This window comes from Ochotona curzoniae, unplaced genomic scaffold (genome assembly GCF_017591425.1).
Source record: "Ochotona curzoniae isolate NIBS_2020 unplaced genomic scaffold, NIBS_Ocur_1.0 contig_1, whole genome shotgun sequence".
In the NCBI taxonomy this organism is placed as follows: Eukaryota; Metazoa; Chordata; class Mammalia; order Lagomorpha; family Ochotonidae; genus Ochotona; species Ochotona curzoniae.
The window spans coordinates 19,114,469-19,132,854 of record NW_024464918.1 but is presented as its reverse complement, the minus strand read 5'-3'; the positions used below and the strand labels follow the sequence as shown (position 1 = coordinate 19,132,854).

Here is an 18,386-nt window from a genome sequence, read left to right as displayed (position 1 = left end):
TGAATTATCCCAAAGTCTAAAAATCCATGCCTAACAGCCCCAAGCAGCAACTGCGGAACTGACCTAAAGCTGCCTGTTCTGGAGTGGCTTCCTCGGGGGTGAGCCTGGCTGGGCCCCACAGCCTGCCATCAGACTTCGTGTGCCAAGAGCTCTGGCCAGCCAGCAGCCACCCAGTGTGTGTCCGGACCTGCTTTCCCTCCCTTTCCATGCCCTTTTTAGAACACAGCTGAATGGCTCCAGTTTCTCGGGCCTGCTCCCAGCCAACTGGACCCTTCCGAGCCTGGCCAACTCCTCTCTCCCACCAGCCTTGATAAACAAGCCCTTCGAAGCTGGGAACCACAGCACTGGGCTGTTTTTCTCCCACATGGACCCCGGGAAGCCTCTCTCCTTTGCCTCGGCTTCCTTCCCAGGGCCCTGGCGGTCAACCCATTTTTAAGTCATCCTCAGCCGGGTCAGTCACCTGAAGAGAAAGAAGCTCACACAAGTCCCTGGATGAAAAGAGTCTTTAATCCCGTGGCTCTCTGAGTTTTGTTTTTAGCAGGAAGACCTTATTTTCAAAACAAATTATTACGTAGAACTTCCCAGCTTACAGAACACATAAATAAGGACATTTATGGCAGACCTGGTTGTTAAAGCAAAACACTGGATGAAAATAAAAGGCTTCCCTCATCAGGAGGGGAAAGGTTTAGCAAAATGATGGTGCAGCCATACAATGGAATATTATTCAGCTATTTAAAAGCCTGAGCCATTTCCAATAATAATAGCCAGAATTCTGAGATAACCCTGTTTTATTTGGTTGATATTTGGTCATTGGTTCCATTTCAGGATATAGACCAAGTTCATTATTTGTTTTGCTAAAATTTTCTACCTCCTAGTTGAATATGTCTGAGGTTTATTTGGAACTTAAATTTGGTTAACGACCATTCTGGTGTGACCAGAATGGAAGATTTCCTGGGACAGAGGACTTCCAGCAAGGGCCTGGGTTGATCACTCTATCAGCAGTAGAAATAAACATTTTGGGCCTGGCGCGATAGCATAGTGGTTAAAGTACTTGCCTTGAATGCTCCGGAATCCCATATGGGCACTGGTTCATGTCCCGACAGCTCCACTTCCCATCCAGTTCCCTGCTTGTGGCCTGGGAAAGTAGTTGAGGACAGCCCAAAGCCTTGGGACTCTGCACCCGTGTGGGAGACCCGGAAGAGGCTCCTGGGTCCTAGATTTGCATCAGCTTAGCTCTGGTCATTGCAGCCACTTGGGGAGTGAATCAGTGGATGGAAGATCTTCCTCTCTGTCTCACCTCCTCTACATATATATCTGATTTTCCAATAAATCTTTAAAAAAAATCATCAAGGGCTCAGCGCCATACATAGCCAGCTAATCCTCCTCTTGTGCAGCCAGCATTGCATATGGGCACTGGTTTGAGTCCTGGCTGCTCCACTTCCAATCCAGCTCCCTGTTGATGTCCTGCGAAAGCATTGGAGGATGGCCCAAACCCTTGGACCCCTACAATCATGTGGGAGACCCAGAAGAATCTCCTGGCTCCTGGCTTCAGACTGCCCAGCTCTGGCCATTGTGATCATTTGGGAAGCGAACCAGCAAATGGATATACTTATTTCTCTTTCCTACTGTATGTCTCTAACTCTGACTAAAATAAATAAAATAGGGGCTGGTGTGGTGGCCTAGTGGCTAAAGTCCTCGCCTTGCATGAATCAGGATCCGATATGGGTGAAACAGAAGGCAGGTGCTTGTGCTTTGACCTGTGAGGCGTGTGCAGCGTGCAGCCACAGCCACCAGGTGAGAGCAGGTCAGAGAGCACGCCCAGTGCCGTCCCTGCACTCTCTGGTTCCCGCCCACCCCTCCCCAGTGCTGGGGAGCCTGGGAGCTGGTGTGGCCTTGGTGCCAGAAAGCCTCAGCCATTTTCTGTATTCTCAGCCTCACTTTGCAAAAGGCATCCCCACCAAGAGGCTCGTGACCACGTGGGCCTGAAAACTTACAACTGTCCTTGATGAATGGCCAAGGGACAGAATCTGGAATATTCTCTGTGAGCAGTCCAGGGTGTGGAAGTGCACAGAGCTGTAAGATGCCACCAAGGGGAAGGGTCCATGGATGGCCCTCGGGTCAGGACACACCCAGCTGCAGGCACAGGAAGGCCAGAGCAATCAGAACTTCCGGTTTCATCTGTCCATGCTGAGAGCTACAGGAGCCCAGCCAAGGCCTCCATGCACTCTCACTCCACTCCAAGAATGTACTCTCTATTCCCGCCTCGTGGTTGAGGCTACCAAGGTCCTGCACAGTGAGCAACTTGCCCAAACACCACGGCTGGCAAGCACAGTGTGTCCACAGAGCCCGCGTTCTTACGTGGGATGCAGCCTGCTGCTCGGCCTAGGATGCGAAAAGGAGAGACTCCAGGAGCGTGTGATGGGTGTACAATGGGGGGGCAGCCCTACATTTTGTGTTGAGGCTGCAGTCAGAGGTCTCGAGGTTTCCCTGGTGACACGCAGACTTGCGCTGTCCTCCAATGCAGATTGGAACACTTATCCACTGAAGCCAAGCAGCCACAGTCCCCTAAAGACATGGCAACTGAAGAGGAGGGCTGACGGACTCGCCTAAGAAATTACACACTTGGCGCTTTTTCTCTTTTAAAAGACTGCCACTAATTAAAGGGGAATGCCACAAAGGGTGGTGACCTGGATGACAATTCCCCTCCCTCACGACACAACCCATCATTTCCATTTCTACTTCTTATAGTCTCCCGGGGTTCAAGGATACAGATCAAAGTTTTTCAGTTGTCGAATTTTTGTATATCTGTGAAACTCTGTCCAAACACAAAGTTTTATTTGTAGAACTGCTGCTGTCAGGAATCGGACACATGGTCAGGATTTCATTCTCAATAGTCATGGCAAGAACCATTATGACCCTCGTTTTGCAGATAGAAATAGTAAGTTGCACAGAAGAGTCTGTGCTTTTCCTGGGGCTGGTGTTGTGGCTCAGTGTGCTATGCTGCCACTGGCAAGGGCAGGATCCCATATCAAGTCTCAGCCACCCTGCTTCTCATACAACTTTCTGTCACTGTGCCTGGAAGGCAGTGGATTATGGTACAAGTAGTTGGGACTCTACTCCCCATAGGGGAGTCCTAGATGGAGTTACAGATTCCTGGTCCAGCTGTCTGGTAGTTACTAAGTTACCACACCATCATGGCATCCCAGTGCCTGTGCATCAGGCTCACAACCATCTGTGGTTTCAAGAACCCCCCTCCCCGAGGCCCCAGAATATGTCCACCAAGGATGAAGAGACCACTTAGTGACAAAATGAATGACTGACAGCCCTGTGTTGTGGTGTAAAAGGCACAGTTGCTGTCTGTGATGTCACCTTCCCATATGGGTGTAGGTTCGTGTGCCAGCTGCCCTACTTCCAATCTAACTCCCTGCTAATGAGCTGGGAAAAGCAGAAGATGGTCCAAGGATTTGGGTCCCTGCCATCCATGTGGGAGACCTGGAGGACGCCCCTGGCTCCAGCCGGGCCTGCCTCCAGCCACTGTGGCCATCCAGAAAGTGAACCAGTCGATGGAAGATCTCTGTGCATTTCTTCCTCTGTAACTGGTTTTTAAATAAATAAATTAAAATGAATATATATATATATATTTTTTACAATCTTTACATAATTAGGGCAAAAAGGTTCAAGCGCTACAGGAAGAAAGTATATAGTTTCCTTAATATATCTGATGTAAAAGGGGATTTCAAGGGAGAAGCCCCACCCAGTCTCCTACAACAATATGAATGACTCTAGAAGCAATCGTACTAACTGAAAACAGCAAGAAAAAGTGAATAACATGGGGGCTGGCATTGTGGTACAGTGACTCCTCTGTCTGCAAAGACAGCCTCACGTACAGGTGCTGACTTGAGCCTCAACTCCCTGCTAATGCATCTGGGAGAGGAGTGAAAGATGACCTAAGTTGGGAGACCTAGAAACAGCTCTGGGCTCCCGGCTTTGGACTGGCCCAGCCCCAGCCATTGCAGCCATTTGGGGAGTGAGCCAGTAAATAGCATATTCTTTCTGTCTCTCTTCCTCTCACCTCCTCCATAGGATTAATTCAGCTAACACCTACGGAGCACCACCGCGGTCTGTCCTCTTCTGTCTCAGGAAGACCAGGTGCACAGGGCTTCAAGGCAGAGTGATGGCCGTGTGTGCTAAATAGCTATGCAACACACTCTGTGAGCCTGTTCCATGGGGGAGTCAGGGAGAGACGCCTGGCTTATCCTGCAGGACAGGAAATACACGTGGACAAAGCCTTTGCCACAACACCAAAGCCTGCGCGATAAAATGCTTGGCAAGCTAAGAGGAGAAACAAATTACTTCCAGTTGTTGAGGGTTCATGGAGGCTGTGGTATGTGAGGGAGGGAAAGGAATTTGTCTGCGCAGACGAGGATCTGGGAGGGTGTGATGCGATCATTCTGTTTCCAAGGGGGTACCCTGCCAACAGAAAGGGCTGGGAAGCCCTGGGAAGGCGGGTTGGGGCCAGGGCCTGCAGAAAGCCCCTGAATGAGGCTCTCTCTCCTGCCCCTTTCACCTGCCCTCTGTGGTGTGACCTCACAGCAGTCTGCTGAGCTGCTGACACACCCTCCCTCTCTGGGTCCCCAAGAGCCTCAAACTGGAAAAGGTAGATTTCAGCCCCAGAGTAGGAGGGTAAAGAAACTCACCTTCAGAGGCATTTGTGGCCCTATCTTTGGGCTTTCCAAGTAGACCTGCCAGCCAGGGTTCTTGGGGGAAAACCAAAAATGGCAAAACAAACAAAAAATCCTTCCCAACACCCCCCCCCCCAAACTTTCCCGTGGCAAAAAGCAAGACACTGCCCTCTGGTGGCAAACAGAAGGTATCGGCGTTCTCCCCGGAACCACAGGCGGACTTGACTGAGACCTACTTGGTACTTTCATACTAGAACCAAAATTATGTTCACACACCAGATGAGTCTAACTTAAGTCTTATTTACCAAATTTCCTGAGGCTCAGGTATTATGTATGACACTGATAAAGCAACTGTCATTGAGAGAAATTAGGAGACTAAACCAAGGTCATGGCTGGCCAGTGCTGAGCAATGTCCTGCTGCACTGGCCAGCACCACTGGACGCCCAGCCCCTCAATAGTGCCCAAAAAACAGGAAGTGGTGATTTTCTTAGGTATGGCCTCAAAGATGTCCAGAACACGCTTTTCCTCTCTCCATAACCATTAAGTGTTTCAGTCTAAAGGAAATGTAAGTTCTTTCTCTACAACAAATGAGGTGGAGCAAAGATCCAGAATTTTGTAAAGCCTCCGCCAATCACCCTTAAGGTGGAGCCCAGTGATACCATCAAGAATGTCGGTGTCAAACAGGGCAGCATCTGGGATTTCCTGGGAAACAGCTGGAGGTCAGCTGCACACTCACAGGCTGCACCCCTCCACTTGCGGCTTCGCCTGTGAAGCGGCACCACTGGGCGGTCCCTCTGCCAGCTGGCCAGCAGGTGCACCTGCCAGAAGATGCCGCTGCAGGTGTGAGGATCCCTGCACTGACACCAACCATCTCCACCCCAAGATCAGTGAAGGCCCTTTCCCCACGGCGCAGCCTCCTGCTGTGGTTTCCCTTCTGTTGATTGGGAAAAAAACAATAAAGGATGCTGATGACTCCGGGCTGGGTGCTTGGATATCCCCGTTGTAAAATTTCGAAATTTTGGGCCCAGCGTGGTGGCCTAGTGGCTAAAGTCCTCACCTTGCACATACTGGGATCCCATATGGGCGTCGGTTCTAATTCCAGCAATACCACTTCCTATCCAGCTCCCTGTTTGTGGCCTGGAAAAGCAGTCAAGGATGGCCCAAAGCCTTGGGACCCTGCACCCGCGTGGGAGACCCATGTGGGACCCCCATACCAGTTCAGATCCTGGCTACTCCACTTCCTATCCAGCTCATAGTTAATGAACTTGGGAAGCAGAGGATGATATCCCAAGCACCTGAGTTCTTGCTATATATATAAGAGATACCCGAACGTAGTACCTTGCCCCAGACTTCAGCCTGGTCCAGTCCTGGCTACTGCAGCCATTTGGGGAGTGAACCAGTAGATGGAACACCTCTCTCTCTGGGGTCAGCCTGTCTTTCAAATCAATTAAAATCATTTTTAAAAGACCACGCAAGATAGTCAAACCCCAACAAAGCAGCTAGATTTTATTGCAGAGAAGCCAGCAAGCAGCAAGTAAGTGAGGGTCTCCATGGGAACTCCCACCACTGAGCAGGATGGCAGGTTCCAGGTCCTTCTGGAAGTCAGGGGAGGAGCGGAGTCCTAGAAAAGATAAACAGTTAGGTGGAACACAGGCGCCATCTGCTGAGTACATGGCCACATTGCAACAGCAGCAAATGGGTGCACACAGATACCTTTAGGAAGGAAGCCAGACCTGCAGGGGCTGGCGTGGCCTGTCAGCCGGTTAGAGCTGGCCTCTGTCCGGGAAGCTCTCTGGGGACATACCCACAGGACCCTACCACCAATAACACAGCACCAGACTTGAACTTGGGATGCCTTCCTGTCTTCCTGCCGCTGCATCCCCTGCAAGGGGTGTTTTGGTCAAGTCACTTTCCCTCTCTGGGTCCCACTTCTGACCGTGGTGAGGACATGCCAATCACTGTCGTTTACTGGTCAGATGTGCTCCGTGGGGATGGGCATCACGAGTGCCCTCTGCTGAGATGGCGAGGCAGTGCTGCGTCAATGAGCTTGAACTTCCCTGTGCTGGCGAGAAGGGCGCTGGGTCCTTGTACTTCCTCCCTGGCTGTGCTAGACCCAAGGGAACGTTCAGCTTAGACGCACATTTCTGCACCAGTCAGAGCACAGGCCCTGCTAGGGTTGTTGAGAGATGTTCCCAGTGGAGAGAGAGAGAGGCCACATCTGAACTCACTCACCCGGCTCTCAGGAGCACAAGGCCCAGGCTGTAGGTTTCAGTCCTGATGGGACCAAAAGGCAGACAGAGCGCCATCTGCTGGTTCACCCCTTTAAATACACACAACAGCCAAGACAGGACCAAACCCAAGGTAGGAGCCAAGAAGATGATCTGAGTGACCCAACCACCTAAGCCATCCTCTCTGCTGCCTCCCAGGGTACATTAGCAGGAAGCAGGAAACAGAGGCACAGTCGGTATTCAAACACAGAGCACTCCAGTGTGGGATGTGGGCATTTCAAGTGGATCCTAACTACTACGCTACACGCCTGCTCTAGGACAGCCAGCTTACCACGGCAAAAGGCACGCTGCTTGGATCACACAGGCCAAGCTTCAACCTCGCTGCGTGTGAAACACTCCATCCACACAGTACCCTGACTCCTTACAAGGGGCTGTCAGGGCCTCTGAACTTAACATTTGCATTAGTCAATGGTGGAAATATTCCTAACGCTCCAGGGTGCTTTCCTGTAAGACCAAGGCGGAACCCCGATGAGAATGCTAGGGCCTCACCCACCTGCCCCCTTTGGTCCATCCTGTGGGCTGGGGCTCCAGGTTCCGGCTACTTGGGGCCGAGGTAGGACACGGTCTTTCCTGTTTTCGTCAGGGTTGCCAGCAGGGCGTCCACACTGTGTTCAGACTCGATGCAAACCTTCTTGTTGGGGAGGTCAATGTTAAACTCCAGTCCTGCAGGAAGAGGAAATGGGGTGTGGGCACAGGAAGCGAGACCCTCCCAGGGACAGCAAGAAGAGAGTTCAGGCTCGTAAACCATCTCTCACAACCCGCTGCCCTCGCCATTCCTCTGCATCACACGGGGCCGCACAGCACAGGTCACGTCTTGGGTGCTGCTGCCCCATCTTGCGTGAGTGTATGTTACGACCACTCTCAAAACCTAAGACCCATTCTAGGTCTGGTTCATGGGCACTGGAGTTTGCTAATCCCTGCTACGGACAAGGGTTTATGTTTTTTTTTTTTTTTTAAATAGCAAAAATAACACAGATATACAATTTTCTAAAGAAGCAAGTTCATGTGAGATTCTCCCATTGACCGCATCCCCAGAGGTCACTGTGAACAGTTAGGCCTCTCGCCTTCTCGCTACATGTGAACAAAAAACAACTCCTCGTGCCATCACGCTTTGGAAGCAAGTTTTGCTAACCGTTCACTCTGCAACCTCCAGACTGCATGGCTTTCCTAGCATACGTGGACTCACTTCACAGGTACACAGAGTGAATGTCCCATACCCCACACTGAGCTTCTGTTATTACGGTAACGCTCTACAAACATCCACGTAAGAATATTTATTTGCTTGGAAGGTAGAGTTACAGAGAAAGAAGGAGAGGGACAGAGAGAGACAAAGAAACCTTTGTTCATTCCCCCAAATGGCTGCCACTGCCAGGGCCGAGCAAGGCCACAGCCAGGAGCCTGGAGCAGAAGGGCTGAGACTCAAATCGGAGCTCATATGGGATGCTGCTCTTACAGGCAGCGTAACTGCTGTATCACACCAGCCCAATGGCGGCTTAAACCTGCCATGATGTGTAAGAACAGAAATTGTGGGGAAAACAACAGACTGGTATGTTCTGAATGCTAGCAGTGCATAACTGCCTTTTAAATGCCATGCCATTTTAAGGGTCCTTAGTTGCACATGGGAGGGGCCAGTCTCTTGAGGAAAGAATATAGAGGGAGGGAGCCCAGTGTGGTAGCCTAGCGCCTAAGATCCTCGCCTTGCACACCCTAGGATCCCAAATGGCCACCAATTCTAATCCTGGCAGCCCTGCTTCCCATCCAGCTCCCTGCCTGTGGCCTGGGAAAGCAGTCAAGGATGGCCCAAAGCCTTAGGACCCTGCACCCACGCGGGAGACCCAGAGGAAGTTTCTGGCTGCTGGCTTCAGATCGGCGCAGCTCTGGTCACTGCAGTCCTTGTGCAGTAAATCATCAGACAGAAGATCTTCCACTCTGTCTCTCCTCCTATCTGTCTGTATATCTGGCTTTTCAATAAAAAAAATAAATCTTAAAAAAAAAAAAGAATACAGGGGGATGGGCTTGTGCTGTGGTATTATAAATTAAACTACCTGTATCAATGGCATCCCACACCAGAGCACAGGTTTGAGTATAAATGCAGAATTACACAGAGATAGTAAGAGAGAAACCTTCCATCCACCGGCTAACTAACCAATTGGCCACATCAGCTAGGGCTGGCCCAGGCCAAAGCCAGGAGCTTGGAGCCTCACGCAGCACTCCCATGTGGCTACAGAGGCCCAAGGACTTGGAGCATCTTCTGCTGCTTTCCCAGGAAGTGGGATTCGAACCAGCACTCACATGGGATGTGGAAGTCACAGGTAGTGGCTTCACATGCTCTCTTTCCACTTCTCCCTTCCTCCTTCCTCTCTCTCTAACTCTTATGTTCCAAACAAATACATATTTTTAAAACAAACAAAAAAAGGAATGCAAAGAGTAACTGTAGGCCCAGGCCTCTACTTCCTTGTTAGGTTAGCTGGGTAGGTCCTGGACAGGTAAACCTCAGCTTGGTCCGTGCAGCCCCGTGGGTCCTCCCAGCTATGTGAGCCATCAAGCAGTCCGTGACTTCTCGGGCCCAGCAAAGTGCTCCCCAGTAACTCAGAAATCCTTTGGACCCTTCTCAGATACCGCCCATGCAGGGATAGCAGTGAAAGGTGGTGTGGAAATTGCTGAGGCTCTAAGGCGGCTCCTCAAGCAGTCGTCAAAGGGCCTGAAAGATCAGGTGAGGCAGGATCCGGTCATAATCTTCCAATCTGTACAGAATGGCTCCCTAAGAGGGGACACAGCTGGGTGGCCTTTGTGGACTTAGGCTGTTGCTGCCAGGAGGATCTCCCTTGATTCCGGTCACCCCATAGAGCTGGAAGAAGGACTAGACCAAACACAGTGAATTTCAAACTGTGTTCCCTGAAGCCTGGAGTTCCAGGCAGGAGTCCTTGACCCGTCAGGAAAAAAGCAGGCCTGCCCTTTTCCATCCACAGCACGAGGATTTGTCTACGCCAGGACATGTTACACCGTGAAAGCTGATCTACACCGACGCTCCCATTCCGCACACAGCGGGGGAAGCCCAGGCCCGAGGGAGGACAGCCACAGTCATGGCCCACGGCAGCAGCTGCTCCTTTCCACCGTTCCGTGTGCTTTCCAATTCAGCTCCCACTTCTGAGGCCTGGCAAGTCACTTCCCCTCTGGGACATCAGTGTCAACGTTCCCATTGCATAGATGGAAAGTACAGCTCGTGGGACCGCTGGTGAGATCACAGCCACGTGCAAGTCATCTGGAAACTTGGCCCTATCACGCCAGAGGGCTTTAAAAACGGACATACTGTAAGCCAGACTGGGCCCTGGCGCTACCAGATTTCCGATCACAGCACTGAGTCCTCCCCCTAGAGAGGGCCCCTGATTATGAAATGAGCGGACTGGAGGAGAATGTTCATTTTCCAAACATCCGAAAGAGGTGCTTTATGAGTTATGCAAATGACTGGTTCAAACCAAGTTTTTCAAAATTGCTATCATTTTAAATATCTGTCACAGAAAACGACACTCAAGTGGATCGTGAACATATTAATGAGTCTCTCCAGAGCTCCTGGGTTGGCCTGTGTAGGCCAAAATACTTTAGTCTCCCTGAACTTCAGCTTGTTCCTGTTGAAAATGGAGGTAGGGGCCCAGTGCAGTGGCCTAGTGGCTAAAGTCCTCGCCTTGAACGCGCTGGGATCCCATATGGTCACCGGTTCTAATCCCGGTGGCCCTGCTTCCCATCCAGCTCCCTGCTTGGGGCCTGGGAAAGCAGTCGAGGACGGCCCAAGGCCTTGGGACCCTGCACCCATGTGGGAGACCTGGAAGAGCTCCTGGCTCCCAGCTTCGGATCAGCACAGTGCTGGCCGTTGTGGTCACTTGGGGAGTGAATCATCGGATGGAAGATCTTTCTCTCTGTCTCTCCTCTATGTATATCTGACTTTGCAATAAAAATAGATCAATCTTAAAAAAAAAATGGAGGTAGCCAGAGACCACTCCTGAGATGGCCATGTGGCCCACAGTACCTGGAATATGCTAGGGACTCAACACATTTTAGTTTTACTTCTATCAGCAGCTCACATTCCACCCCTCCAGCCACGTCCACACGCATTAGAACCTATGGGCACCTGTGTCTCCCCAGCCTCCCACATGCTGGCAACTCACTCACCTCCCATCTTGTTGAGGACTCGAGAGACGGCCTCAGCACAGCCCTCACAGGTCATATCCACGGAGAACTCGTGTTTCTGAAACAGTGGGGAACCAAGAGTCAAATAACACACGTATTCAAACTGCAGCAGCTTGAGGGCCCACTCAGGGGCCGAGACAGAGCCAGAGAGCCTGGGCAAAACCTGGCTCGGGCCGGACTCACCAGCAACCTATCTTTCAGCTGCAGTCACAGCAACTATAAAAGGAAGGAGCCAAGTGTGCCTGTACCTTTTAAAAATTTTACAGGTTTATTTACTTTTATTGGAAAGGCAGATTTACAGACAGAAAGATCTTCCATCCACTGGTTCACTCCTAAGTGGTCACAATGGCTGAAGCTGAGCTGATCTGAAGCCAGGAGCCAGGAGCTTTTTCTGGGTCTCCCACACAGGTGCAGGGTCCCAAGGCTTTGGGTCGTCCTCTACTGCTTTTCCAGGCCCCAAACAGGGAGCTGGATGGGAAGTGGAACAGACAGAACATAAATCGACACCCACATGGGATCTTGGTGCTTACAAAGGGAGGATTTAGCCTTCAAGCCATTGTGCCAGGCCCCAATATTTATTTCTAATTTATCTGAAAGGCAGAGTTAAGGAGAGAAGAGGAAAGACAAAGAGAATCTTCCAAGCATTGGTCCATTCCCCAAATGGCCACAAAGGTACAGGGGCTCAAGCACTGGGCCATCTTCCGCTGCTTTCCCAAGTGCATTAGCAGGGAGCTGCTTTGGAAGTGGAGAAGCCGGAACTGGAACCAGCACCCTTATGGGATTCTGGCATTGCAGACTGAAGCTTAGCCTGCAATGCTATCATGTTGCCCCAAGTTCCCAGTTATTATAGGCTGTCTTTTTAAATTCTTTTTGGTTCTTTAACTTATTTACTCAAAAGGCAGAGAATCAGGATGACAAAGGAAAAGGGCTCCCACCTCCTATCCTTTCTCTCACCCCCCAAAGTGCCCACGATGGCCTGGGCTGCACTCAAAATCACGAGCCAGGAGCTCCATCCAGGCCTGCTAGGTGGGTGATAAGGACCCAGCGGCTTGAGCCATACTGCAGCCTCCCAGGGCAACCATTAGCAGGAGCAGGGAAACCCAGACATTACAACATAGCTGCACCCCTCACAGGCTTGCGTAATGAGGTAATCCCTGTCGATCTTTTTTTTTTTTTAAGTAAATTCCTTATTCTTCCATGATCCCTATCAAACTTTAGCAATGTCTGACAAAAATGAATAGAATCATTTAGGGCCTGGCACAGTATCCGAGCACCTAAATCTTCATCTTGCATGCACTGGATTCCCATATGGATACTGGCTACTCCCATCCCAGCTACTCCACTTCCCATCCAGCTTCCTGCTTGGGGCCTGGGAAAGCAGATGAGGATGGCCCAAAGCCTTGGGACCTGTGTGGGAGATCTGGAAGAAGCTCCTGGTTCCTGGCTTTGGCTCAGCTTAGCTCTGCCCGTTGGGGCCACTTGGGGAGTGAACCAGTGGATGGAAGATTTTTCTTTCTGTCTCTCCTTCTCTGTAAATCTGCCTTCTCAATAAAAATAAGCAAATCTTAAAAAAAAGAAAAATCACCTGGAAAGTTCATTTAAAAGCCACCCCCACTGCCTGAGTCCTACCTCTACAGTTTTTTGTTTTGTTTTATTTTGAGCCATGGGAAGCAACTCTGACATGGAGAAGTTGACAAACCCCAAGTAACACCTATTTCTATATTGGAGTCACTGGGGAACTTACTAGAACTTCTGACCAACAGGAATAGTCTGGGGCATCAATAATGTCCCATGAGCCTGCCGGATTCTCCACTAAGCACATCACTCTGAGAGGCAGCCACCTGAGTGTGGGGAGAGCAAGGACCTGCCAGGACTGCCCAGGAGGTTGTGCAGGAAAAGACTCCAGGCTCTGGAACTCTCCCCGTAGGCTCTATATTCCATAGCCTCCAGGAAACCTAACAAATCAAGAGTCTGAAGGCATGCTTAATATAGGCTGTTGAATGAAACTGATGATTGATGTGGCTGACTGGGGACATCCAGGTCCTTTGATTTCAGATAAGGGTTACTTAAATCAATGCTTGCTTTATTCATTAGGATCTGACAGATCTGCCTTCCGTGAATGAGTAAGCTGTTTAACCCCTCATTTGCCTTTGTTTGCACATCTGCAAAACAGCAATGACAGACCCCCAGGACGGCGGACAAGGGGAAGCAGGACCTAGCAGGGTGGCCAGTAAGCAGGGGAGCCTGTGACCTTGAAGAATTGCCTTCCACGACGTCTCAGGGTTGGCTCCTGTTTCTGATAGGATACAGCTGAAGTGACAGTACGTGACTCTTGCCATGCTCTCCTCTGGGGATCCCTTGACCTAAAGGAGGGGGTTTCTCCAGAAGGATTCACAAGGTAGGAAACTGCATTCTCCGGTCAACATCTTCTCTGTGGCTTAAAAAGGAGAGCCCCTGGGTGAGGCTGCTGCCAGACTCCTGACTCTCGGAATCTAATCACTAGCCAACAATAGATAACTGATACTTTGGGTAAAGGGCTGGTGGCCTAATACTAGGTTCCAGGAGATAGGTTAGCTATTGGATAATTACAATGATTAGTTTATTTCCTCTCCTTCTTTTCCCTTCAGAAAGTAATGGCTATGATTTTTAAAAACCAAAACATGAAAACTATAGCTTCAGGCGGTAACACAATAGCTACGGTTTTCATAGAGCACTTCAAAATATTGACTACCCTATGTAGAATTCTGACTAAAGCTTATATATCTGTATATCTATATCTTGATTTCAGGCAAGGTCTCTGTCCCTAAGGAACCTAGTTTCTTATCTATACTAACAGGGACTTTGCCACTCAGTCTTTCTTATTTATCTTTTTCTCTTTTCTTTCTCTCTTTGTTTTAGAATATTTGCTTTTTTTTTTTTATTAGAAAGTCAGATTTACACAAAGAAGGAGAGACAGAAAGAAAAATCGTCCATCTGCTGCCCCAAGTGTCCGCAAGGGCCAATCTGAAGCCAGGAGCCAAGAGCTTCTTCCGGGTCCCCCATGTGGGAGGAGGGGTGTAGGGTCACAAGTATTTGGGTTGTTCTTTACTGCTTTCCTGGGTCACAATCAGGGAGCTGAACGGGAAAGAGAGCAGTCAGGACACAAACCATCGCCCAGATAGGATCCTGGCACATGCAAGGCAAGGATTTAACCACTAGGCTATTGTGCCAGGCCACACTCAGTCTTTTTAATTTCAGTATCGGGGCTGCACAAGAACCCTCATCTCTTGAAGCCTCGTCTTTCCAGTAACTGTGCTGTTACACACAGCGGAGTGGGAGGTCTTCAGAAAATACATGGAAATAACATACACGAGTTAGGGAAAATCTTCATGAATCTCAAAGCTGTCTACCCCAAAACCAACTCATGTTTCCATTCCGTTATTCTGTTATTCTGTTTTGAAGCACCCGTGCAAGATGCTGGCATTCTTTCCAGTCCTGCTAGCTAACAGCATTCCTGGGACTCACTGCTTCTAATTCCTATTCTATAGATAAGGAGACCAAGGTAAAGCAATGTGGGCAAAGATTTTTTTTTTAACCGCAATTTTTGGGCTCAAAACACTGGGCTCTTCAGCACTGGCCACCTCCCAGGCAGCCCACTCTGCTTCCTCCAGTTTTTCTCTTTTTTTAAATTTTGTATTTTATGGTACAATTCCACAGAGTCAGATTCCTCCACCTCAAACTCTCACCCCCCCCACCGACTGATTTTCCCCATATTGTTACAATAACGTATTCCTTCATAAGGAATTATAACTCCTTCAGTTTGTTATTTAAGTGTGCCCTGACATTGCAGGTACAGACAATGTCAGACAGTCCAGCATCCCATTGTCCAGATATGTCCAACAGTTTCATTGGGAGTCCATCTTTGATTTGGAAGTGAGGATGCACATGGCACTGTATCTTCACATCTGGATATGGTAGTCTCTATCACACCATCACTATACATTCCCTTAAATGAGAAGTCATGAAATAAGGTCAACAACAGGTATGAAGTTAAAACAAAAATAAATCGAAGGAAAAAAAATACAGCACCATGGAGTAGGAAAAAAAAAAGCTCACCTGAAAAACCAATGCACAGGTGGTGAAAACACAAAAGTTTCTTGGGTAAAATGATGTCAGTGTGCGATCCTTCAGCCACTCATCTGTGGGCTGGTGCCAAGGGGCCCTGCTCATTTGGATTTTCTGCTCAAGAGGATCTTTTGTCTGTTATAATCCCCGTGGGCAAATCAAAACTGGTTTGATCCTCAAACTGGTCTTTTCTTTACATGAACCCTCCTCACACCACCTGGTGACCCACTCTCTCCAGACCCAGGGTGATTCATTGCTTACTTCAAACCTTGCCGCAGGTAGACCTGCTCAACTGGTACTGGCTCATTCTTTGTCCAATCTGAGTGCTACCTGCCTCAAGGTACCTGGCAAGACCTCAGGAAAATGATACCCAAGATGTTTACAGCTCTTCTTAGAGGGCCTCAGGCTCTCAAAGACAGGCTGCTAAGACAATGGGGCTCCAAGGGACACCTCTGAGTACTCTCCTGGGGTAGAGCCAGGGAAAGCTGACACCTGAGAGCGTTAAACACTGTGACCTTCATCAAGACCTCAAGAATGCAACTAGGAGACAAACTTCCTCCCAAGTGCCTGAGAACGCTTTTGCTCAGCAGGTCCTACCTGCTCAGGCCAGCAGCCCGGGATGAGCCTGGAGATAAAGGTGCTTAATTATAACTCTAACCAACTCCAAGATGATCTTAAATGAGTTACCTAGCTTTTCATTTTTACTTTTTATCTACCAAAATAGATTCATTTATTTATTTGAAAGGCAGGGTGACAGTGAGATCTTCCACCAGCTGGTTCACTCCCCAGATGGCCACTTGCAGCCCAGAGCTGGGCCAAGCTGAAGCCAGGAGCTAGGAACTCCGTCTGGGTTTCCCATGTGGGTGGCAGAAGTCTGGGACACTTGGGCCATCCTGCCGCTGCCTTCCCAGGCACATTGGAAGGGATCTGCATTGGAAAGGGAGTGGCTGGGATCAAAGCAGAGTTTTGATGTAGGATGCCTGCCACATCAAATGGCTTAACCCACTGCACTACAATGCCAGCCACTGAAGTTCCTGGATTTCTTATGTAAAAGTGGAGTGGGTAGGCATATGGCGCAGCATCCTAGTGACCAAATCCTCACCTTACATCCACCAGGATCCCATATGGCCACTGGTCTGTGGTCTGGCTGCTCCACCTCCCATCCAGTTCCCTGCTTGTGACCTGGGAAAGCAGTCGAGGACGACCCAAAGCTTTGGGACGCTACAGCCACATGGGAGACCTGGAAGAAGTTCCTGGCTCCTGGCTTTGGATTGGCTTGGCTCTGGCCATTGTGGGCACTTGGGGAGTGAATCAGTGGACAGAAGATCTTGCTCTCTGTATCTCCTCTCTGTATATTTGCCTTTCCAATAAAAAAGTCAAATAAATTTAAGAAAATGCTACTTGGAAGGCCTTCGTTCCATTCTGGAATGTGTGGGCTTGAGTGCTGGTTGCACTAACCCATCCAGTTTCCTGCTGTGCAGCCCTGGGAGGCAACAGGTCTGGTGGCTGTGTCCAGGACACCAACTTGTGGGATCCGGACTGAGTACGTTCCAATTCTAATTGCATGAAAAAGATATCACAGAATGTGGTAAGACCAAGCGAACACCAAGCTACGGAACCAGTGTGGGCATAGGCCTGTAAGTTTTCGTATTTCATCTTCCTTCCCAATAGCTACTAGGCGGCTCCACATAGGCCCAGGTGAGGACGTGGCTATTGCAAACAGAAGAGCACTGTCCACATTCCTGGCTTCCAGTGCTGATCTGCAAAGAAGGCAGAGCCCGCGCGCGGGCAAAGGGCAGAAAACACTGAACGCCTGCAAATCCGGGTAGCTCCTGAGGCCCGAGCCCTCACCGCGTTCTTCCAGGCCAGCTCTACAGGCAGGGTAGAGCATCCACGCGGAAGAGCGGATCCCGCTGGCCCGCCAGTCTCTGGGTCACACCGGCTGACTGTCCCCTCGCTGCTTCCCGGAGCTGCAGGGAAAGGTTTGGGTGGGCAGCCACCGAGGGCCTCACAGCGCCCAGGTTCTGCAGCCCGGCCCCCCAGATTTCGGATCCCGTTTTCTGGAGCCTCCTACAATCTGAGTGTGTGTGTGGAGGGGAGGGGGCAGTTTGAGCTACAATAACAGCTCCGGCCGCGGCCTTGGCCGTTTGAAAAAGCAACATCTGGCCCAGCGGCGGTGCATCCAGGTCACAAGCCCAGGATCCTGGGTCCATGCAGGCGGGGCGGCGCAGCCACTTACCGGCATGACAGGCTCAGTGGGGTGGGGATGGCGGCAGCAGTGGTGCCAGGGAGCGGTAGCGGCAGTGGCGGCGGCAACGCGTCTCTGGGATTCTAGAAGGGCGGGCTCTGCAGCGCTTCCGGGAGTGCGCGCCGATCGGCCCCGCCCCTCGGCCCAGCAGACTCCGCCCCTCAGAGCTGGCGGTCCGTGGGCTCCGCCCCCTCAGCCTCCGACCCCCCGAGCTCCCCTCCCCCAAGGCTGTCGTTCTAGAAGCTTGCACACCCCTGAACATCTTGGCCACGCTGGCGAGAGGAGGTGAGAGGGTCGCTGTCCTCAGCCAGTGACTGTTGGCCATTTTGGGGGACGGCCATAGCGTATTGGGTTTGTGTTTGGTGTTGAGAGGCCAGGGGCCCGACGATCCCTCAGTCTGTGGCAGCCGCGTGCCGGACAGGAGGCAGTGCACGAGGCTGCGGCCTGTGGTGCCGTGGTGAAGGAAGTAGAGGAACGGTCCCTGAGTGGGACTGGAGTGGGGCGGGAAGGGGCCGTTCCCCGGGAGGAGGTTGTGGAGTTGGGGGTGCAAGTAACCGCTACATTTGGCTTCTGTAATCGTTGCTTGGCTTTGCTGCATAAAGAACAGGACTGACGCCATGATGGGCCTAAGGTCATGAAGTAGGCCTAAGTTTCACTTGTCACTTCAAAGTTGCTTTTTCCTCAGAGTGATGGCGTGGGCAGGAGGGAACGACCTTGGAGATGGGCCAGTCAGGGGCATGCGCATGTCCACAAGTGGAATGTGGTCTGAACTGGTACAGGTCGCACAGGAATGTGGCCTACACCGCTATGAGCTACACGTGACCAAGATAAGGACTGCACGGCTTTCTGGGGACGTGTTGGACATGACTAAGAGGGGAT

General features: G+C 50.6%; 1 protein-coding gene across 2 annotated transcripts; it reads right to left on the bottom strand.

Moving 5' to 3' along the window:
• Window positions 1-6,165: 6,165 nt before the first annotated feature.
• Window positions 6,166-17,601, bottom strand: ATOX1 (antioxidant 1 copper chaperone). Of its 2 annotated transcripts, none has more exons than XM_040994614.1 (4): window positions 17,499-17,601; window positions 11,138-11,213; window positions 7,464-7,633; window positions 6,166-6,303 (listed from the first exon to the last, which is right to left on the bottom strand). In XM_040994614.1, exons 1-3 carry the CDS (start codon window positions 17,502-17,504, stop codon window positions 7,509-7,511), a joined length of 207 nt encoding a protein of 68 aa, XP_040850548.1. In that variant the 5' UTR covers window positions 17,505-17,601; the 3' UTR covers window positions 6,166-6,303; window positions 7,464-7,508. The 2 variants fall into 2 exon arrangements, with proteins under 2 accessions (XP_040850548.1, XP_040850634.1); XM_040994700.1 differs by lacking the exon at window positions 6,166-6,303 and adding an exon at window positions 6,387-6,789.
• Between the last annotated feature and the right edge of the window lie 785 nt (window positions 17,602-18,386).

What these genes read in the sequence shown, in the direction of transcription:
- ATOX1 (XM_040994614.1), bottom strand. An exon ending in AGTCCTCAACAAGATGGGAG is followed by an intron (nt 7,634 to 11,137) that starts GTGAGTGAGTTG and finishes CTCTTCCTGCAG; the next exon opens with GACTGGAGTTTAACATTGAC.